The sequence below is a fragment of the Engraulis encrasicolus genome, chromosome 1 (genome assembly GCF_034702125.1).
Source record: "Engraulis encrasicolus isolate BLACKSEA-1 chromosome 1, IST_EnEncr_1.0, whole genome shotgun sequence".
NCBI classification, from domain to species: Eukaryota; Metazoa; Chordata; class Actinopteri; order Clupeiformes; family Engraulidae; genus Engraulis; species Engraulis encrasicolus.
Window position 1 is genome coordinate 25,420,687 of NC_085857.1, and position 24,121 is coordinate 25,444,807.

General features: G+C 42.8%; 1 protein-coding gene across 1 annotated transcript in view; it reads left to right on the forward strand.

Moving 5' to 3' along the window:
- LOC134456728 (hydroperoxide isomerase ALOXE3-like) overlaps window positions 1–24,121 on the forward strand; it is an 86,734-nt gene that overhangs the window by 60,166 nt on the left and 2,447 nt on the right. Inside the window, exons 6-11 of the mRNA XM_063208236.1 lie at window positions 11,998–12,167; window positions 12,350–12,493; window positions 12,590–12,793; window positions 13,440–13,526; window positions 23,158–23,327; window positions 23,679–23,800. Coding sequence (XP_063064306.1) covers window positions 11,998–12,167; window positions 12,350–12,493; window positions 12,590–12,793; window positions 13,440–13,526; window positions 23,158–23,327; window positions 23,679–23,800 — 897 coding nt within the window. The remainder of the gene's footprint in view (window positions 1–11,997; window positions 12,168–12,349; window positions 12,494–12,589; window positions 12,794–13,439; window positions 13,527–23,157; window positions 23,328–23,678; window positions 23,801–24,121) is intronic.

A 24,121-nucleotide genomic window follows, 5' to 3' on the forward strand; every position in this document is an offset into this window, starting at 1 on the left:
TATTAAAAGTTAAATTGACCAATGAGCATCAGAACATGGTTTGTTTGACAGTTAGAAGTCTTGTTGTTGTCCAATCAGCACCTGCGTTTGGCGTTGCTAAGGTGGAATGTAAGTTGGAATGTTCCCAAATCTGGCTTCAAAGCGTTGAATGGCAAATAGCGTTGATTTGGCGTCCATTCTATTTACTGTCAATGGGACAAAGTGTTTTTTGTGTTCATAGTTTTGGGTGAAAAGTTCAACCTCACGTGTGAAAAATGTGTTTGAAGAGTATTTGAATTATTTTTTTTAACTTTAACCTTCTCCTGGAATGAGGCTTCAAGTTACATGTACAGCTCCAGGCCTTTTTATTAGAATAGCATGAAAAAGTTTATTTATTTCCATAATTCCATCAATAATGTTAAACTGTCATGGATTGTAGATTCATGGCCCAGTTTCTTAACTATTCCAGTCATTACATTTTTTTCTTTTTATATACGTTGGCCTTCCAGCTCAAAAAAAACATGAATTGGGGAATTCGCAGCATTAGAATATTGTAATAAAGTCACATTAAATCAGTTGAAATTTGGTACTTTCTACATAACATGCAATGTTCAATACTTGGTTAGGACTCTCTCTGTCTTAATAACAGCCGTGATGCGTTTAACATTGAAGTCAATGGCAAAAACAGTGCATGGGAGTTATGGAAGCCCAGATATCCTTGATGCTTTGATCTCAGCTGTTCTTGTTTGTTGACCTGGTGCTATTCTAAATCACCAGAAATGAAACCCCATTGAAAAATAGTGTGTGTGTGTGTGTGTGTGCCTGCCCAGCACTTGCTGATGTGGGAAGACAACTCAAAACACTCAGGACAGACACTCAAAAATGAACACAATGCGGGCACAATAGAATAACAAAATTCTGACGGGAAAAAAACATCTTCTCTGGAAATCTTAACGTTTGGGGAAATGGTAATAAACTCTGAATCTGTCAGAGAGGGTTTTTTGTTGTTGTTTTTTCGGGGAGGCGGGGCATTAAGAGAGGGGACACCTAATTGGGATTTTGTTACTCACTGCATGCATTTGTTGTCTTACAGTAATCAAATAAATTGATGAGTGAATATGAATGGCCTCTAGTGTGTCTTCTGCCTGGAGCGAAAAACAAGATTTGATAGAGACAAGATATAAGAATAACGAAAACACCTTTGGAAAGAGCTTGAAATTGACTTTCAAATGGTAACAATAGGCTCAAAATCTTAAAAATGTAAAATCCCACCATGTGAAGGGTTTTCCCAGATCGCATCACATATGTCTTCCTTGTGTGTGTGTTCTGTATGTACATGTTCGTGTGTGTGTGTGTGTGTGCGCGCGCGCGCATGTGTAAGTGGGATTAAAATGCTAACATTGGGGCAGTTATGTGTGGCCCAGTTCAAGGGTTTATCTCTTCTTCCCTAAATGTTCTAACCACAATTTTCTTTTTGGATGTTATAGATATGACCCACTGCAAGTTTTTAAAACTCTTAATGAATGTTCTTTCAATAGCTAATTGCCCAGAAATGAGCACTCAATTGTTGAGTCATCTCATTCTGACCATGGTTTTTAGGATTTTCCTGTTTTTGAATCTAAATAAGACATATACTGTATAACATTGTTTTTATGGTAAGTTTTGCACATATTTTCAAAGTTCAGTTTGTATACATCACACACAAATAGGTGGATTGGCCCATAACACCAATATGTCCAGCCAATCAGGGCCGGTTCTGGCTTATTTGGTGCCCTAGGCGAGTTTGAGTTCTGGCGCCCCCCCACTCTTTTAATTGTAAGCTTAACTAAATAGCATCATGAACAATAACTGTTTTCCATCAAATGGATTATGCAAGTGGTTCTTTTTGACAGGCGACCAACACATCAGATTGAGTCGCAAGTAGCTTCACTGTGTGGTGTGTTGGGTGTGATGGTGGCGGTGCCCCCAACCCCAGATGAGTGGGAGGTTATCAATGTGTTTGACTTGTAATATGAAATGCCAGGGGAGTTATACGGTACATTTGCATGTAAAATGCATGTGTAGACAATAGGCCTACCAAGGAGGTCTGCATTGATCATCTACACCACCTACAGCATCACAAAGCATGGCAGCATAACAATTTTAATAAGCTACACATTTGTGCTGTTTATGATTTTAAACCAATTTCATTTCTGGACTGGGAATAGTGGTGCATTTGTGAGTAGAATGAGAAGGGGGCTATCTATGTGTTTGAAAGGGAGAAGAGCTGTCACACTTTTGAAATTCATAATACAAAATACTGTCTAGTAAATAGCCTGCACTTGTCTGCAACACTAGGCCTACATCACTCAGCATGAAAACATGCTGTGCATGGTTCTGTTACATGATTCATGTATGTCATTCTGGTCTGGAAACAATGTTTTTTTTAGCAAGCAAGTAATTCATTCAAGTGGATGGAAGAAGATATGGCAGCTAAAATTGTTTTAAACATTGCACCAGTCTTATTTCATTGCTTGTCAACCTAAGCAAGTATTATGATGTCAGGTGGGTGTTAGTGAGTAGTGAGTAGCCTACTAACAGCTACTTTACTGTAGTTCTGGATTTCATTGCTTGGGCAAAGGCTACTTGGCTAGTGTTAGCATGCTAACTAGCGATTTCTCAGATCAGAAACAAAGCTCTTTTCCCCTCAAATTCCAAACAGTAGCCTCATAACTACTAGGCTTTCCATAATCACAAACGGTTACATATTAAATCACATAGTTCCAAAATACCCTCTTCAACCCCTGCATCATGCAATGACTGGTTTAATGAGAACATAACAATTCTCCACCCAGCAGAGCAGCACTGCTGTTTGTGATTGCCCTCTCTGTCTCTCGCGTGAGCCTCCAAATTCAAAATAGATCGCACGCTGTCACTCGTCCTTTCTCGGGACTGTCTTGTTAATTGGTTCACAGACTTCCCAGAGACAGTCGAAAGCAATATTACTATTGGCTGAGAGGCGTTTTGCCTTGAGGAGCGCTTTCGCCACGCTTGGTTGATTGCGACTTCATAAAAAAAATCTACATATCGCAAAATTACGCATGGAAGAGTGCCATTTCGGCGCTCCTTCTTCAAATGGCGCCCTAGGCGACCGCCTAGTCGGCCTATGCTTAAAACCGGCCCTGCAGGCAATACAGCATTTTACTACTATTGGCTCATTTTGGGTAGCCATCTTGAATTTACCCCATAAAAATTAGAGATGGGATTTATGGCTCTTTTTCGGGATCCGGATCTTAGTGGCTCGTTCCTTTCAAAGAGCCGTTCAAAAAACTGGCTCTTTTGGCTCTTTTTTAAATTATTTATTCAGTGTTAAGAATGTAATATTTTGACTCCTCCTCATGGTAATGTTGTCCAAACAACAACTGATTATTCTCCTGCTTCTAAAGACCGTTTTCGCCTCTCTTTGAGGCAAACAATTGTGTTTTTTCCCTAATTGAATTACTCTGGTCGAGGTCACGTGCTTAAAATGAATGAAAAATTAACGAAATAACGGTCGAGTGGCTCCCCCTGTGATCCGGTTCCCATCGTTCACTTCAGGGAGCCGTTCAAAAGAACCGGCTCGTTCATGAACGACACACCTCTAATAAAAATGACCTCAATGACATTGAAATTTGGGGCACCCCTTCTGAAATGATGGAGAACACCCTAAGGATGGTCTATACCGATTTTGGTGCTTCTATATAGCGCGTAACGATTAGGCCCCTTTTGGACGGTAAGATCTTCTACTATCTCAGTCATGGTGGAGGATGGGGAGGTGGGACAATACCATGTTCAAGGCATTTCAGTCGTGGAGGCGGGCAGTGGGGATGGAGGCGGGTAGAGGTGGGCGGATGCAGGGGCAGGACAGTGCCATCGTCACAGTAGTTTTGAAAACGGAACATTGTTGTAATTTTATAACGAGTGGCCAGCAACTATTTTTGTCAGCAATTTGTTGTAATTTTACAACAATTAGCTGGCAATTATTCCCCATCAATTAGCTGTACATTTCTGTCAGAAATGTTTTAAAGTGTATCTGACAACTCTACCCATGACAGTTCTCTGCATTGCTCATTAGTCTGTCAATTAGCTTTCAGACTGAGAACAGATCAAAGACTGGTTTAGTCATGTGCATGCTAGGTATGCATGCCATTTTAAGCGCCATCTGTCACGGCGTCATGCTTTTGTGACTTCTATGATCAGATTAGTCTCTGCATAATGTGGCTTGATGTATACGGTACACACTGTCCCCGAATTGTCATTTCTGTTCCCAAAACTGACAAATATATTACATAACTCATATTATAAAACATAGCCTACTCATATGTTGCATGTTCAACAGATATTGCATTAAATGTAGTCTTTGCGTGTTATGGCAGATAAAATATATGTTTATTGAAATATTACTAAAAATGTTATTCATGTTGTTTATAATCCTACTCATTATTGCTGTGCCCTGTACGGTACATGCTGTACCTGAATTGGCGATCCCTAGGAAGACATATTTACATGTAGCCTATATAGGACTACAGTATCTCGCTGATCTAAAGAAAAAGGTGTGAAGAAAGTGTGGTTGCATAACGGGTATGCATAGAGTACATTCCAACAACATTGTGAACTCATTCAATCAGGTTCCTGTTGTGTAGACAGTAAAGAATGTAGCATTAATTTAATACTGAGTGTATATAGAGTGCACTTAGAGTTTTTTTGGTCCTAGAGTACTCTAAGTGTTGACTTAACACTGCAGTTTTTAATTGTGTACTTGGGAAGTCATGGGTGAGCGGCTAGATTGTCAGACTTGAAGCCCAAAGGTTTGCTGTTTCCACTTCCGCCAGGTTGGTCGGAGGAGTAATTAATCAGTGCTCTGCCCAATCCTCCATGACTGAGGTACCCTGAGCATGGTACTGTCCAGTTGCACTGCTCTCTTTCGGGCGCCATTGAGGGCTGCCCCTTTGCACGGGTGAGGCAGAACTGTAATTTCGCAGTGTGCAGTGTTTATTGGTGTGCTTTGGAGTGCTGTGTCACAATAACATTGGGAATTGGAATTTCTGCAGTTGGGCTTTCAAACCATCCTCCTCCACCCCTCACCCTCCTATTCCTGCCTCAAGAAAAGGTGTGGTTTCACAAAATGTAGACCTATATATACAGTGGACTACATTCCTATTCCAATGTCATTTGATTCATGAACTCATTCATTGGATCAGGGTCCTGTAAAGAACATTGGCATTAACCAACGTTTGGGATCACCCACATTACCACAAACCTTTCACCAAGTACAACTGCTACACGCACAGTCAAAGGTAAGAATGTTATGAGGCTACTCCCTCTCTCTCTCGCTCTCTCTCTGTTACTATTACTAACAGCTTGACAATTTACCTACCTCTCGGTTTTTTTTTGCTGGTTTGTTTTTATTAATTTTTATTACTGAAGATTGAAGTAGTTATTATTATTGTTAATGACAACAAAATATGTATTATTATTATTATTATTATTATTATTATTATTATTATTATTACCTCTCTCCGTACTGGCTCATCTCTTCCACAGTCATAATCCATATCCTGTGTGTTCTGCATAGCAGTAGGTGAGCCACACAGCAGGGGTGTCGAAATAGGGGGTAAAGTGGGACAGAGTTACCAGGGCCTAGCATATTGGGGCCCCATAGGAAGTAAAGATTTACCCGCCTAAGGCACCTGCAAAAAAACGCCTGTTGAATGCCTTCTCCCTTTTTGGGTAAAGGTGCTCCCTGCCTATAAAAAGCATTTGTGCTGGGTCCACAGGGCCCAGAATTCTGTGCAAATTTCCTACTATACGGTGACGGCCAACCCTTTCTCTCTCCCTTCTCTCTCTCTCTCCAGAGCAGCCATGGCGTACACATACACAGTGATGACCTACACGGGCCACAGGGCCTTTGCCGGCAGCTTTGACTATATCTACATGAGGCTGCACGGTACAGAGGCGGACAGTGAGGAACACCAGATTAACAAATCACTGACAGGGTTTCACTCAGGATCGGTGAGTAACAAAACGATGAGTGCAATATATAGCCTACTACATGTACAACTAGAAGCACTCAGAGAGAGAGCAGACCTCCGCCAAGGAAGCTGCTTGATAGAACATTTGACTATGTTACACCCTGTCTTTCAGCCTTCATGTTTTGCCCTGTCCCGCAATTCAATTTGCGGTCACTAGGCGCGTCTAGCTGTACAGGCCAGCAATGGTGAAGAATCTTTAAAAAGGTCCTGGTTCCAGTTCGTGATGCGGATCACCACCAGATTTAATCACTTGTTCCTTGGTTCATTACTAACAACTCCACAAAGTTTCATCCAAATCCGTGGATTAGTTTTTGAGTTATATCCTGCTGACAAACAAACAGACAGACAGACAGGCAAACAGACAAACCAACGCGACCGAAAACATTACCTCCTTGGCGGAAGTAATAATGTTAATAGTATGTATTCCATGTAGGCGATATTCCTCTCGTGTTTTGACACCGCTTCTATAATATTTGTTTGATTCAGGCATCGCTCTTTCATCTTTTTATCATTTTTGTTAGATTTGCGGTATATTTAGCTTATAGTATATATTCTATGCAGGCGATATTCCTCTCGTTCCTGGTTATTGTACTTGGAACAAAAAATACTCGGGCACATAGATTCCTGTGGTATGTCCCCCACAGTCAGTGGACTAGTGCGCCATACCATTACACCAGGGACGCGGGTTTGATTTCGGCCCGAGGTCGTTTCTCTATCCTTCCCCATCTCTCTCACTGTCCTATCTGAGGGTATGTAAGCCCGATACCAAAAAGCTAAATAATGTGCTTTATAGACTTGACTTTTTTGGTTCATTGTACTGAGATCTGTAATGCTGATACTGTCTTTATTGAAAGGGCACAAAGGGAGCATTTGCAGGATGCTTTCAAAGGATGTTTTAGATTTCTAAATAATGCTTGTATAAATAATATATATATATATATTTCAAATATGCACTTCCGTGGTTTACGTACAGTAAAATATCTATTCCATGTGATGTAGCGATAATTGTGGGAATGCATTGTATAAAAGCTTGCATGTCCTGTTTCACTCCAGAGTTGGTAGAGCCTCTTTATTTAAACTGCAGTGCTCACACCTGAGTTGTCTGTTGTCAATATTAAAGATGTTTACTTCAATGTGTTCAGAAGGGGACGTTTCATGTTGAGTGCGAAGAGTCACTGGGCGAACTGGTCGGCATCAAGCTCCGTGCCGAAAAAGAGCTGATAGTGGATGACCACTGGTTCTGTGACAAGATCTCCGTCATACCCCCTGAAGGGGATGGTATTCTGTTTCCCTGCTACCACTGGCTTGGCTGTAACAAGGAGCTCAATTTATGGCCTGCCAAAGGTACGTAAACTGACATTTAGACCTCAATTAGATGTCAGTCAATTAGATCACGGGTATTGAATACAAATGGTAAGCAAAAAGGAAAATGCATACTCAGGTATTTAAAACCTTAACTCTCAAACACCTGCAGGACCATATGGGCTAGAAACTTACTTTATTCGTACATTGTTTTTTAAATTCTCTATACAAGTACAGGGCCTTATTCAAACATCTGGCGTTTGCTCCCACCCCTGGGCCATGAGTTGGTCACCCCTGCACAACACAATTCCTTAAACCACCTCTTTCTTTGATATGCAACATGTAAGGCATGCAAATTTGACATGCAGCATGTAAGGCGAATCAAGTTTCTTTCCAATTGATATCTTTTGTCCAATCTTATGTCTCATGTCCATTTCAGCCACGCTGGCATTCCAGGACTCTCACCCAAGGCACAGGATGAACTATCTGAAGGAGCAAAAGGAGGAGTACAGGTTGGTGCATGAGAGAGAGAGAGAGAGAGAGAGAGAGAAAGAGAAAGAGAGTGAGAGGTAGTGTGCATGTGCATGTGTGAGTGAGAGGGAGCATGTTTAGTTGGTCTATGTGTGTGTGTGCCTGTGCGTGTGTGTGTGTGTGTGTGTGTGTGTGTGTGTGTGTGTGTGTGTGTGTGTGTGTGTGTGTGTGTGTGTGTGTGTGTGTGTGTGTGTGTGTGTGTGTGTGTGTGTGTGTGTGTGTGTGTGTGTGTGTGTGTGTGAGTGAGAGAGAGAGAGAGAAAGAGAGATAGAGAGAGGGGAGGGGGGCAGAGACAGAGAACCCTTGAATGTCAGCTTTTCAACCAGCTTTTCAACATACCAGTGTTTTATTCCGTGTTATCACCCTGTACCATCAGGTGGCATGTATATGCCAGAGGGACCCCGCAGGTGACCCAGTTCAAGCATGCCTATGACCTACCTCCTGAGCTGCGCTTCTCCTGCACCAAGGAAACAGAATTCTTCTACAACGCAGGCAGACAGTGAGAACTTTTCTGGTCATTTTGCCTTTGTTGCCTTGATTACTTGTTAGGCTTTGCAGGGGAATTTATAGTAAAAACATGTACTATCGACAAATTCCATGTTGCATTGACACATTCTATTGTCAAATATTGGCAAATAACAAGTGATAAAAGTTTAAACTTTATAGTTCTGAAGTCTTTGTCCCTTTGTCTAAAACCCTCGGTATGCTTGCTGTATACATGTGCGCGGGCATGATACGTATTAACATTTAATGTTAATTTCGCGCATGTTAGACACGGCAACCAAACACGTGCGTTAGGTGCGATATCTTCAAACTCACTTGGGGCGATCGCAAGAAAGACTGCACAGTTCCAAGTGTGTGCTTCTGGTGAAAACGATGATGGCGTCACATTGAGCTTGTCCGAATTGACAAACATCTGCGATCATACTTTCTCATCGCACTTTGAAGGAGCGTGCAAATGAAGGAGCATAACAGAATGGTGTGTTTGCTTCTTTTTGTTTTTATTTTTGTTTTCATTGCCATCTATGTTCCCAATTTCCATATCGCAATGCTGCGCGCTCTCTGCCCCTGGATGATACCGCCAGTATTTTGCTTGGTATTACTCTACACTATAACAAATAGCTGTTAATTTACGGCAATTCTGCAACAGCATTCTACTGTTTTTTGAAAAAACAGACAACTACTGTGAAAATACTACTTTGAGTCAAGTATTGAGCATAAACAGTAAGTACTGCACAATAGCAGCATTGGCCGTTGTGGAAGCAACCAAAACATTTTAGGCAGCACCATTGAAACCCTATCATCCTCCACTTGTCCGTGATCGCCATCAAGCTGCAATAGCCTACCACCTGAAGAACTTAAAGGAGAATTTCGGCCAGTTTGGATGCATATCCCATCTTGGGTGGACCAAGGGAAAAGGATGCAAGGGAAAACCGCGAGAAATTTTCATGCGTGCTACGCAAAGTTGTTCAATTGCGGCGTTTTCGGTTAAAGCCTGGCCCGTCGGGCAGACTTTTGACCTGTTTTAAAGCCCTTAGCTTGTATTAAAACACCTTTGACGTTTTGTGACGTCACGTTGTCACATGACTCCTGGAAGGAGCGCTCCGTGACAACGTGACGTCACAAAACTGCGCTTCACTAGTGAGAAATCAATCTGCGAGAAAACAACGACACAGGACATGGAAATGTGTGAATTAGGTTCCTTTGGCTCGTCTTTGGTGGACAAAAATGAAATGGATTACTATGAAGTATCACTTCGGCGAACCATTTTGCGGACGTAGGTGTACGGCGGAAGCTGAGAGAGGTAGGTGCGCCACTTTTCAAAACTCCGATTGTATCGTTCCTGTGCCAGCTAATGGTACTGTAAACCACCAGATTTACTTGTAATGACACACACACCACGGCCAAAGCGTTCAAAAGTGTTTTAATACAAGCTAAGGGCTTTAAAACAGGTCAAAAGTCTGCCCGACGGGCCAGGCTTTAACCGAAAACGCCGCAATTGAAGAACTTTGCGCAGCACGCATGAAAAATTCTCGCGGTTTTCCCTTGCATCCTTTTCCCTTGGTCCACCCAAGATGGGATATGCATCCAAACTGGCCGATATTCTCCTTTAAGTCATTCTCACTGGTTAAATATTCTCTGATACTAACAAGCATTAAACAATTTCTAAGGAAACTACAATACTTAAAAAGTGATTGATGCAGCACATTATGATGATTTTCATCAATATGATTTTGATATGAAAGTGTGAATGGCTGAAACATTTTAAGAATTTGAACACTCTTGCAACAAGCAGCCCCATCTAAACCAATCTGCTAATCAGTGCTTGGCCTCACCTGAGTAGGGCTGTTATGCCATTATTCAATTACGGGCGTCACCTGCCAAGGGCCTGATGACTCTGGTCACATGGTACTCTTGCACCTGTATATAAATCTGGACTATCAACACTTCAGTTGCTTGCCTGCCTGCTGGCTGGCCTGCATGGCATAGCATAGCACTTGCTTGCCTACAAGCTTGCTTACATGCTTGCATACTTTCCTCTTTATGAAAGCTTGCTGTATGTGGCATCATTTGTGGCATTGTTGCATATAATGTGCCTGCTGCAAATTAGGCATTGCTTTGAGAGCTAGCTTGTAGTGCTGCTTGTTTGCTGTGCTATTTGGTGCAAATTATTTGTTTAAAGACTGACCAATGCTACATTCATCATTGGCTCATAAAGAGATACAGTAAAAAGCCCACCTCGCACACTATCATTGTAACATAGCACTGCATACTCTGAAATTTTATTCATGCCCACACTTTCAAAGGACCACCGCAAACCATTTTCTCAATACAGCATAGCGCCATAGTATCATGCTCAAGGCACTCCAGTCATGGTGAACGATGGGAGGGTGGGACGGTAACATGGCTAGGGTACCACAGTTATGGAGAATGATGGGTGGGGTGGGAAGTTCACATGGCCATATTCATGAATACAACCATGACCCAATATTTGCCTGTCATCACACAGTACAATTCAACTTTTTAACTGAAATGTACTGTTATTTTGCTTATACTACTGCATAAATATTGTAGAGCACTTTTAGTTTAACAATACTAATACTGTGAACGTTCTGTAGAGTACTGTTATTTAACAGTTCAATTGCTGCTGAAAAAATGTTATATACTGTGATATATTAAACAGCAATGAGCTGTATTTGATTTTTGGTGTGAAATAACAGTAGAATTACAGGTAAATATAATTGCCAGTAACTGCCGTTATTTTGCAGGGACATTTTCTTAGAGTGTACTCTACTGTTTTTAAAGCAAGTACCTGTATGTGCAGTCGGTTGCTTGCGGTGACCCGCGTAATTTGCAGCAAGCGTACTGCGTGCCTTAATCATGTCTTGTCACTTAGCTTATCTTTTGCTCCTGAGGTACTGTTACAACTGAGAAACAATTGGTCACAGGATGATATGAATATTATGAGCTCAAATCTAAAGAGACAAGATTAAACCACAGGAGGATAGGATAGGACGAACCTTTCTTCTCTCCTCTAGTGAGAGATTTGTCTTGGGAACTGAGAGTGTGTATTTCAGCACAATATAACACAGAAAAACAGTGAAGAATATGCCAAAATAAGTGTTTATCTCTCTTTCTCTTTCTCTCTCTGTATTTGTGTAGATTGGTTGTTCTGAAGCTAAAGGGACTAGCTGACAACATTTCATCATGGGACAACCTTAATGACCTGAAGAACGATACCAATCCGTTCATTTCTGGAAACAAAACTATTGGTACCATTATATTAATGTTTTTTGGAATAAGGAACAAGAGACATTTGCATTGTGTAATATTGTGGACCGTCATGAATCATTCTGGTTTTGATAAGCAGCATGAGGATTTTCACCTAAATCAATGTATTACCAATAGTTTCATGAGTGATCAAATATATTTTAAATCTGTGTGATACAATTCATCACATAAAACAAGAGATCAATTACTATGGATTACTTTGGTCTCTGTAAGTGAAAAAAACACTGAATGTATTCATTAGTCAAAATGTTCAGCATACTCCAGCAAAGATTGAAACGATGCTATTTCTGTATTACTGTGGCTTACTGCTCTGTGTAATCTTGGCATCGCTTGCTTTTTGTAGAGTATGTGCGTGAGCATTGGGACAAGGATGAGTTCTTTGGCTACCAGTACCTGAGTGGGCTCAACCCCATGATGATCCAGCGATGCAGCAAACTGCCAGAGAACTTCCCCGTCACCGAGGAGATGGTGAAGGATTCCATGGGCGGAAGCACCTTGAAGCAGGAGATGAAGGTTGTCAACTATCAGTAACTCTTGCAAAGGCTTGTTCAGGATTGTGTGGGTTTTTTTAAATGACCATTCCTCATTTAATGTAACCTATAACCTGTACAGTGCACTCTCTCAATTTACAGTCCAGCCGCATAGATCTTAACTCTTTGGTATAATTTCCTATCCTCCATCTTCATCTATGCCAGAGTGGAAACATCTTCCTGGCTGACTACAAGATGTTGGACGGTCTTGTGGGAAATGTAATCCATGGAAATTTGCAGTATCTTGCGGCTCCTCTGGTCCTGCTCTACAGCAACCCCAATGGCAAACTGTTTCCCATCGCTATTCAGGTAAACACATCTCATTCTGTTTAAAAAAAATCTTGCAGTGTATACAGTAGAAAATTATAGTGTTCATACAGTATTTATGTTTTTATTTTCATGCAGTTGAAACAGGAGCCTGGAGAAGAAAACCCCATCTTTCTTCCCTCTGACTCCGAGTGGGACTGGAAGCTTGCCAAGACCTTTGTGCGGAATGCAGAGTTCGGCGTTCACGAGGTCGACTTTCATTTTTTAAGAACTCACCTGCTGTCAGAGGTGTTCGCCGTGGCAACACTGAGGAACTTGCCTCCCCCGCACCCACTCTACAAGGTATTGGTGACAATTGAGGTGTACAGTGTGCAAGTGTTGTGCTACTGCCCATGCATAAAGTGTCTAAAGCAACAAAATGTCAAAAGAAAATGACTTTTTGATCAGCAAACAAGTGATGAACCGGTCCCAGGAGACATGCCAAAAGTGTGAAGTTGAACTTGAGTGAACTGCATGGTAATGAGATGTGACATGGGTTGTCCACAGCCACCACAGCCAATTGCAATGTCGGAATGCTTGCATCCCGTTTCTATCTGTCATACTTTGACTCTTCTGTGGCTTTTGTCGCAAGTGGTCTGCAATAGTCTAGCAACGCTATGCTAAGCCTTCCTCCCTCATATCCACTCGTCAAGGTATTGACTCAGTTATGCATATGCTGTTCATCTCAGCAGAGTGCTCTCCTTGCATAAATAATTTCTCCATATTAAGTAACAATTTCAACATGTAGGTCATACACTGGGGGGAAAAAACTGTACATACAAGTACTTTCTACCCCAGTGAAGCGGAATTAATTAAATTGAATCATGGTGTGTGTGTGTGTGTGTGTGTGTGTGTGTGTCTGTCTGTCTGTCTGTCTGTCTGTCTGTCTGTCTGTCTGTCTGTCTGTCTGTCTGTCTGTCTGTCTGTCTGTCTGTCTGTCTTTCTCCAGCTCCTTTTTCCTCATATCCGTTACACACTCCAGATCAACATCATGGCCAGGAACAAGTTGATATCTAAAGATGGGGCCATTAACAAGGTACAGTAATAACACAAGCAATATCTCACACACGCAAGCATTCTCATGTGTACAGTACCTGTTTGTACCGTAGTTGCCGAAGAGGTTAGTATGTTGGCCTGGTCCAATCCTGTTTAATAATGTAAGCACATACATCCCCAAACCATGTCAGTCCCACAACCATGGTTGACTAGCCAGGTGATGCACTTTTTTGTAAAACTCCCTTGTTTACCACCACACATGCTTGACGCCATCTAAAGAAAATGTATTTATCTTGGTCTCAAGAGAGATAAACAGACCAAGGATATGTATCACTGGAACCATGTTGTGTGGTCTGATGAGTCCGAGGTAAACGCTTTAGATGGTGTTAAGCATGTGTGGTGGTAAACTTTTTACAATTTTACAAAAAAAAGTACATCATCTGGCTAATCAAGTCAAGTCAAGTCAAGTCAAGTAGGTTTTATTGTCAATTTCTTTACATGCACTGGTCATACAAAGAATTTGAAATTACATTTCTTGCTTTCCCATTAGACATAGACTAATCTAGGTAAGGACATAGACAGTATAGACATAGACAGTACTTATACATGGACTTAAGACAGTATGGACATAGACAGTGCTCATACAGACATTTAAAGTGCAAGACTGGACAACAGAAGACTTGTAGAGGACATACATTAAGAGGTATCTGTTGTGCTTTTGTGCTTTTCCTAAAAAAAGTCCTTTATAGCGTTCTGACATGGTAATAGTAGCATTTTGAAGAAAATAAATATTAAAAAAGGTCTGTCAAGTACACCAGCAGCAGTGTGTGTGTGTGTGTGTGTGTGTGTGTGTGTGTGTGTGTGTGTGTGTGTGTGTGTGTGTGTGTGTGTGTGTGTGTATGTGTGTGTATGTGTTTAGTGCAGGTAGAAGGTGCGGTGTGCGTCTTGTGTGTGTGTTCGTGTGTCTGTGTGTGTGTGTGTGTGTGTGTGTGTGTGTGTGTGTGTGTGTGTGTGTGTGTGTGTGTGTGTGTGTGTCAGTGTGTGTATGTTTGGGTTTAGTGCAGAAAGTGCAGTGTGCTTGTGTGTGTGTGTGTGTGTGTGTGTGTGTGTGTGTGTGTGTGTGTGTGTGTGTGTGTGTGTGTGTGTGTGTGTGTGTGTGTGTGTGTGTGTGTGTGTGTGTGTGTGTGTGTGTGTGCATGTTTTGAGTTAGTGCAGGTTGAAAGTTCAGTCACGAGTATAGTAGTGCAGGTGGAATGTTCAGTCGCAGATATGGTGGTGGGGGGATGGGGGGGGGGGTTGTCAGTGGCCTTGCTGGCTAGAGGCTGACAGTGGAGGGAGAGTGGGTTGAGTGTTTAGCATCTTGATCGCTTGGTGCATTGTGCTGCTCGCCAGCCTGGTGGTACGGGAACGGAGGCGCCTGTACCTCTTTCCAGAGGGCAGGAGGCTGAGCAGTTTTGTGTGCAGGGTGGCTTGTGTCTTTGATGATCATCAGTGCTTTCCGGGTGAGGCGTGTGGTGTAAATGTCCTGCAGGGAGGGGAGTGGTACTCCAATGATCTTCTTCGCTGTGTTCACAACACGCTGGAGTGTCTTCCTGTTTTTCTCCGTGCAGCTTCCTCCCCACACTGTGATGCAGTTGGACACGACGCTCTCTATGGTTCCTCTGTAGAATGTTGTCATGATGGAGGGTGTAGCACTTGCCTTCTTTAGTTTGCGCAGGAAGTAGAGACGCTGATGGGCCTTCTTCGCCAGTGATGTAGTGTTGGTGGTCCAAGAGAGGTCGTCGCTGATGTGCACTCCAAGGAACTTGGTGCTGCTCACTCTCTCCACAGCATCGCCGTCGATGGTCAGTGGTGGCAGTTGTTTTTGGACCCTTTGGAAGTTGACAACAATCTCCTTGGTCTTGTTGACATTCAGCAGGAGGTTGTTGTCTTTGCACCATCTGGCCAGCAGGTCTACTTCTTCTCTGTAGTGAGTCTCATCGCCCTTGGTGATGAGGCCCACCAGTGTTGTATCATCCGCAAACTTGATGGTAGCAGCTTTGAAAAGTGATGGGATGACTGCTTGCTCCAGAGAGATGTTAAAGATGTCTGTGAAGACATCCTTCAGCTCTTCTGCACAATCCTTCAACACTCGGCCTGGTATGTTGTCTGGGCCAGCTGCTTTGCGTGGGTTGATGGTGGCCAGTGTCCTCTTAACACTGGCAGAGGACAGGTAAAGGGGTTGATCATGGGGGGGAGGGGGAGTTTTCTGTGGGTGAGTGTCATTTTGTGCTTCAAAGCGGGCAAAGAAACTGTTCAGGTCGTTTAGCAGAGAGGTGTTGTTGTCACAGCTTCGTGGTGCAGGCTTATAGTCCGTGATGGCCTGTATGCCCTGCCACAGGCTCTGTGCATCTCTGCTGTCTTTGAAGTGTGTTGTTATTTTGTCTGAGTATTCCTTTTTTTTGCTTTCCTGATGCCCTGGGACAGGTTAGCCCTTGCTGTCTTTAGGCCAGCTACGTCTCCTGCTCTGAAGGCTTTGTCTCTGGCCCTCAGCAGTCGGTGAACGTCTCCTGTGAACCATGGCTTCTGGTTGGCCCTGGTAGTGATGTGTTTTATTTCTGTAACATCATCGATGCATTTTGTGATGTAGGAGGTCACGGTGTCTGTGTACTCCTCAATGTCAATGTGATTGCTGTGGGTGGCAGTTGTTTTGAAAATGTCCCAGTCTGTGGTTTCAAAGCAGTCCTGAAGTCGTGAGATGGCTCCCTCAGGCCATTTTCTCACCTCCTTCTGAACTGGTTTGGTGAGTTTTGCCTTTTGTCTGTAAGCTGGCAGTAGCAGAATTGTCGTGTGGTCTGATGATCCAATGTGGGGGATGGGCTTTGCCTTGTATGCTCTCTTCTGATTTGTGTAAACGAGGTCCAGGGTGTTTTTGTTCTCTTGTTGGGAAGTTGACATGTTGATGAAATTTTGGAAGTACTGTTTTGAGATTTCCGTGGTTGAAATCTCCCAGTACCACTGTGAAGGCATCTGGGTGTGCATCTTGTTGTTCGCTGATGCCCCGATGCAGCTCGTTCAGTGCCTCGCTTTTGACGCCATTGTTGTTGCTGGGTGGGAGGTAGACGGCGACTAATAGGATAGCGGATATTTCTCTGGGTAAATAAAAGGGTCGGCACTTGATGATCATGAACTCCACTCGTGGAGAGCAGTGCCTCTGTACTACCGTAGCATTATTGCACCAAGCATCATGTGTGTAGACACATATTCCTCCCCCTCGTTTTTTCTCTGCAAGGGCTCTGTCCGCTCGGTGGCACGTTAGTTGTTCCAGTTGTAAAGCCGAATCGGGTATGCCGTCGTTCAGCCATGATTCGGTGAACACCGTAACGCAGCAGTTCCTCACGGTTTTGTTCGCTGATCTTAGTAGCCGTATGTCATCCATCTTATTGTCCAGAGATCTGACGTTTGCCAAGAGAATTGATGGTATTGCTGGACGAGTTGGGTTGGCTGCAAGCCGTGTCTCGACGCCACCTCGTTTGCCCCTTTTCCTAATTCTTGAGCATCTTTTTCTGTGTCGGCATAGCGAGGCAGACGGGTCCGATGTAGTCCTATGCCGCCGGAGAATTCCTAGTTCTTCCAGAGTCTTCATTGGTACATCCAATACATTGCTTAAGTTGTCCATTCTTATCTGCAACAGCTGTTGCCGACTGTACGTGCGTTCCGACATATTTTCCGACGATAGACATTTCGAAAGACACATTTTAACACAAATAAACACTGAAAGTTGGGAAAGCAAGGGGCTGCTGCAACCTACGTGCGCCGCCGCCGGAAGTAATCAAGCATGGTAGTGGTACTGACATGGTTTGGAGATGTATGAATGCAGTCAACATTGGAAATCTGAATTACACCTAAAGAAGCATGCATGTCAACATGCACTGTGACTACAGAAGCAGATCATGATACTCTCCATAGGATTTCATTCAAAACTCACACCCATCTATTTTAGCCAGGTGCAGACACAAAATGTAAAATTTCAATGTAAAGAAGGCTGAAACACACACAATGTCCTCCCTTTTAATCCATTTTCATTTCGAAATGAAAAAAATAATGTAGTTGCTGCCAAAGGTGGTCCTACAAAGTATTAATACTTATGTAAATATGATTTCTTAGTCTTTTAATTTGAATACATTTTCAAAAACTCAAGAAATCTTTTTTCACATGGTCATAATGGGGTATTTATGTTACTGTTGAGGACAGAGATTAATTTAATACAATTTGGAATAAGGCTGTAACATAATAAAATGTAGAATTAGTGTAGCGCTGTGAATACTTTCCGGATGCACTGTATGTACCTGTATACTCAGCCTCCAAAGCACATACAAAATGAAATAAGTTGCATTTAAAAGCCAGGACTCTCATCTGACATTAGAACATGTCCATCCAGCTCTTACATCCCCATATTTTTAATACCCCCCCCCATCAAATCCCAAGCGAAGCAAACTTCGCTATGCATTCCTATGAGGGAGGCGAAGGCAAGCGAACAGAAGCGTAGCGAAATTGTTAAACCAAGTTTAATATTATGCAAATTTCACCTGCGGAGGCCAATCAAATCCACAACATAACTGTTCCATTCCATTTGATTCGCCGCAATGACCTGATGGTGGTTGAGCTGTCAGAATAGAACACTGAAATTCGCCTCTCTTTGACTCACTCGTTTCGCCTGCTATGTGTCCCTAGCATGAATGTAGTGTCTATTTAGCTCCAGGCGCATAGGCAAATGCAGCGTATGCAGCATCAGGCTAAAATGGGTTAAGAGGCATGGCTTTATCTACCACTTGTTCGTCACCATTAGATGTGGGGTTGATTCGAAACGGGAAAGGCAGCTGTCCTTCCAGTGATCTAACTGGACATCGAGTCACCAAGTGTGATTCGAAACGAAACATTGCTTTATTCCCTCCCTTGGCAGTTCATTGCAATGGTAGACTAGAAGCATTTCCAGAAAAAGGCCCTTTATAAGGGTGTTAGAAGCATTTTTTAGTAAAAGTTGGGAACCTAGTTTTCTAAGACAATTAGAGTACCCTGAATTCAGCTAGCCTGGTTCCCAAGCTGAATTTTGAGTTTTTGACCATGAAATGGGCAAAAAACAAAATGGCCGCCGAAATTCTTGATTTTGGGCAGAGTACGTTAGAAAGTATCACTTCTCCATGGAAATAAATGTGCAATGCTCACATATTTGCATTTAAGATGTATTCTACACTTACACAAAGGCAAAATGTCATGGCAAAAAGATAAAAATTACTATAATTATGCCTTTTTTATAATGTGATATCCTCGTAAACTGGCATTCAATAGCAATAGCCTCCGTAAAGCACATTATCATACACAATTGTCATTCAATAAGATTTGGAAAGAAAAAGAGAGAGAGAAAGAAGATAGTATTATCTAAAAAAAACCTAAATATTGGAACATGAATATGTCCCCGGTTCTTTGAAGGAGATGAGTGAGCATCTCTATGGGAGCACACTCTCACTGTACGATTAGCTGAAGACCTTTGCAATCACGCCAAAGGTCCCATCAACTGCGTCGTGTCCACGGGAGCGGGATGTCCACTTTCTCAAAACCGAAAATAAGCCACTTTGATGCCAAACCTCTCTTCAGCTGTCGGCAACGAGGGTGTCTTGAGAGATGGCTCACTCATCTCCTTCAGAGAACCGGGGACATATTCATGTCCTAATGTTCTCTTTCAGTCGAATCGTTTGCATATCTATGGGAGAGTTACAATCACTCCCGATTGCTGGTCCAAACTAGGCAGAACTCCAAGAGCCTCCTGTAAGGATAGCGTTCCTATCACCCTACAGACAATCAGTGGTCGTGCCCAGAACCCTATGTTCCTGTGGCAATGTGGTCACATCTAGCCGGTAGAACCGGACAAAGGTGGCGGGGTTGGCCCAACCAGCCGCTGCATATGTCTGAAACTGCTGCACCCTTGAAGAGAGGACAAGATGTAGAGACCGCACTGGTAAAGTGAGCCCTAATCTGAGCCGGGGGTTGGCGACCCTTGGACTCATGTGCCAGGGCAATGGTTTGAACCAACATTTGGAGACCTCTATTTTAAAACTGTGAGCCCTGTAGAGGGCTTGATGAAGCACACAAACAGCTGTCCTGTTCATGTACATGCGTAAAGCGTGCACAGGGCACAAGTTGTGTTGTCCCCTCTCTTCCACGGATCTGAAAGGTGGTGTGCAAAAGCAGTTTGGAGAGACCCCTCTTGGAGGGGCTCGAAAGGGGCCCCACACATAGCCTCTAGTACTAGAGAGATATCCCAGGTGACGTAGCACGGGGCATAAGTGTCTAGTGGATGGGCACTCAGAGTGTTGGAACTGAATCCTACATGGCACAATGAAATCGCTGCAAAGTAGACTTAAATGGTAAAGCATTGTCTCCCCCCAATAAGTCTTGTAGAAAGGACAACACCATCGGTACTGAACACTGAGAAGTTGTCTTGTCGCGTTGGTCACAGTAGCGTTCGAAGACAGACCACTTTATACAGTGTCCCAGTAGATTGAGCCCTGGCCCCTTGAATTGTCCAGATAACGTTATCCAGAAAACCGGTTAGGTTTAAATGTTCCCTTGCCAGACTCATAGGGGCAGGTGGCCCCTGGGCTGGGGGATGTCCTCCTGGTCCGGTGCCAGACTCGAACCTGCAGGAGAGAGGAAAGTAGCAGGAGGGGCCGAAGCCCCTACGCTCTCAGCTGAGGCCCCTGAGCCCCGTGGGTTAAGTTTGGACAAACCCTGAGAAATCTCGCCTCCTTGCAGGAGGGGAAAAATGGAGGCGTCAGACGAAGGCGCTCGTGGTGTATTATACAGGACTTTTGGAGTCTACAAGCGCGCCATGAATGGTGACGGGGTGCGCTTTTGTGCCAAGCGCAATGGCCTGCGGTGATGGCCAAGGGGCTCCGAGGCAGCTGCTCGAGCTGGGGAAGCCACATCAGCCACTAGGGTGGTGGTCAGTCCCTGCTGTATGAGATTGTCTGTCTGTGGTGGCAGGGAGTTGGGATGAAAAGTCGTCCACCTTAGGCGGGAGATCGAAGCACTTTGCCAGGGGGGAGTCAGAGTCTGACTCCACTGAAATGCGTTGCCAGTAGTCGACCGTAGTCAAGAGAACAAAGAGACAGAGCAGGCTAGAACTAGTCAAGCTCTCGTAACTCGTGTCGTTCAGGGTACTCATGACCTCAGTCAGGAGACGTGAGTCCAAGGAACTGGGTACGCACAAATGTGTGTAAAGAACTTTTACTCCGTATTGTTTCTAATCTGCGGTGAGTAGGTTCCGTCATTGTGAAGTTTCTTGCTGCCATGGAGGACACTGTACATTCCATATGTTTGATCTTCAATGTGTGATCTCAGGTTAAAAGAGAGTGTCCACCTACACAAAGCTGAGGCTGTCTCGGTGATCGCAATGATGCTCTTTTATTGCCTGTGACATTTACCCACTTCATAGCCTGATCAGAATCTGGCTAAACTTGTATGTTCCTGTCCAAAATGTGAAGATATGACAATGCATTTGTATTCAAAGTATCAAAATGTGTGCAAAACGTGTGCAGTAGCGCATAGTAGGACTATTGGCAAATACAACGCAGCAGTCTGTTGTTCCTTTGATGACAGTGACTGATTGAACACTGACCAAGAAGTCTTCATGTCTAAGTTTTGACAGTGCAAGAAGAAAGCTAGGTCCGTGGCCTTTGCTTGTTTAGCATACTTATGCTCCTCTCCAGATTTTCCAAAGCATGATTCAGCAATGGGTGCTGAAAAAGTTGGTTTGAATGTCCTAGGAGTAATCCTGAGAGGATGTAGTTCCATCAGGGCATTTGGCAAATTTAATGTAGGGCCTATGTCTAGTGGACACCTCATATCTTTAACAGAATCATCAATTGGTTGGCCTCTCTGCCATGCTGCCATTTGTGTTGCATGGGAAGTATTCTTCCCATCAAGTGTTTCATCCAGGATGTCAATGTCAGTCAATGTCAGTATCACATGTGTAGTGGATGAATTTATCTGCCGCAATGTTTGTTGGAATAATGGCACCATTCTCTTGGTTTAGTGTTTTTACAGTGCTCTCAGCTAAGGAGGATCTGGACTTGGAGGACCTGGTTGTAACTCAGACAATGACCTGCCAGGTTGAATTGTCGTATTAGGTCTTTTACCCAATAGCTTGAAGAAGAGTACAAGCAAGACCGACATGTTTCGGAGTCCATTTTTTGCCATCACTGACACAATAAACAAGGACTTAAGCCTCATTCAGAACTGTACTTTGAGCAAGTTTTTCCTTGCTACCAATTCCATCATCTTCAAGAGATGTCTGGCCACTAACAATCAGGCTGAGTAGCATGTATAGACTATCTCAAATGTATGCAATAGTATCTTATAAAATATGTAAAATATGTCTGAACATTTTTCAAAATGACACAAAATAACTTGTGTTATATGTAATATCATGGTGTCATCTAGCGATTTCTGGACAGTTTTCAGAGCGCTAATAGCAACTTTAAGTGATTTTTTGGAAACACTAAATACTGCACATTATGCTAAGTATTTCTAAAATACTTATATCAATTTTCTTAACCATATAAACACACATAGGCTACAAATATCTTATTAGAAAAGCTAAATATTTGAAACGTTTAGGCTAACACCTACAATATTAGCATTATTAGCATTCTAGAAGCTATTTTATACTTTTTAAAATCCTCTATAGTAGATACATTCATCAATAAATATTATTGGGACACAAAATGTTAGAAAAGAGCATTTATTTCCAAGTACAGTAATACTTGGTAAAAATGCTCTGTCAAAAATAGCGTATTTTGTCAGTCATTTTGTTTTTCAAATTTAACTGTCAAAAACTCAAAATCCTGTCTAGTTGAATTCAGCACACAGGTTCCCAACTTTTACTAAAAAATGCTTCGAACACTCACAAATACCAACAATGTGTCTAGACTATTGTGGGCATAACGGATATTTGAGGGCAACAACAGATGCTGACTTGGAGCTGCCTTATACCCCAACTCCCTCTCAACAAGCTATTACCTCAAGGCTCTTTCTGACGTGTATGTACATAGATATTGAGAATCGAAGGGATGAATCAACATTGTAGCATCTAAATATGCTGTCGCTAGATCTATTTATAGCCTATTTTACAATTCCGCCATCTGGTGGTCATTCACCGCTCAAATTGCATGCGTAAGCCAAGCGCTAACGTGATGAACGTAACTCCCGCCATAGAATCGGCGTAAGATCAAATGCGCAGGGCAGCGCACTCGTTAGTGCCGTTTGAAACGTCAGCCTCATCAGCTAACTTCACCTGTCTGATCAGAGACCTGTTTATGTAGGGGGAGAGTCATCGAGTCACTAGCACTGCCTTCTGTTTCGAATCGACCCGTAGTTGACGTGTGACTCCTTGATGTTAGCCGCTAATTGTTATCTGAAAAGAACATTTGCTTCTTTTAGAAGTATTGCCTGACTACAGTTGTGTCACTCCTCGATCTTTGCTGCTAATTGTTATCTAAAAAACATTAGCTTCTTGTAGAGGCGTTGCTTCAATTGTGTCACTCCTAAATGTTTGCCACTATATTGTCTGCAAGAATATCTGCTTCTCATACGGTAGATGTATTGCCTCTCTGAAATTGTGTCACTTGCAGTATGCCGGAGTAGGAGGTCAGTCCTTGACCGAGGTGCTGAAGCGTGCCACAGCCTCCCTGACCTACAGCTCCCTCTGCCTGCCTGACAACATTGCAGAGAGAGGCCTGGAGACGGTTCCCAATTACTACTACAGAGATGACGGACTCAAACTGTGGAGCATCATCAACAAGTACATTGGGAGTTCAGGCTTTTTAATGTTTGTCTGTGAGAGTGAAACGGATTACAGCTCTTAGCATACAACGTTAGCAAACCTTTCACCTTAAAAACAAACACATAACACCTTGACAAGATCCTCTGAAAGGACAAAACTTTTGTATGGTGCATGTCATTTTCTTTTGCTTTACTAAAAAACTGTATAACCTACTTGTTTTTTAATCGTTTTATAATCATATATCATATGAAAATATATAATTGTCTTCACAATAATCATTGTTGTGTGTCTCTGACACCTGCTTACCACATACCTGTGTTTCTAAGTAGGATGTGAGAATGTGAGTATGTTATTGTATTTATCATGCAGGTACGTGGATGGATTCTTGTGCTTCTACTACCAGTCCGATGAGCATGTGCAAAAGGACACGGAGCTGCGTGACTGGATCAGAGAGATACACAAATATGGCTTCCTAGGAAACATCAATTCAGGTACAGTATGTACCATGTATACATACATCAACTCACACCGTAGGCAGAGAGACAGAGAGTTATCAGATCATGAAAGTCACTCAGCATGATGTGTGGATTCCACTTAAAATGAGAAGAGTTCACATGACACATAGGCTCTTTCAGCTGTTGTCAGCCTGGAGGCTGATTGACATACTGGTGAGCAATGCCGAGAACTGTCAGCTAGAAGATAGAGAAACCTGTTTCAGAGTTTTTTTTGTCTTCAGAATAGGAGTTCAACACCTTTCTTCCTACTCTATGCTATAGCCCTACTGTCACAAAATCTGCAATGAGCAAGTCTTG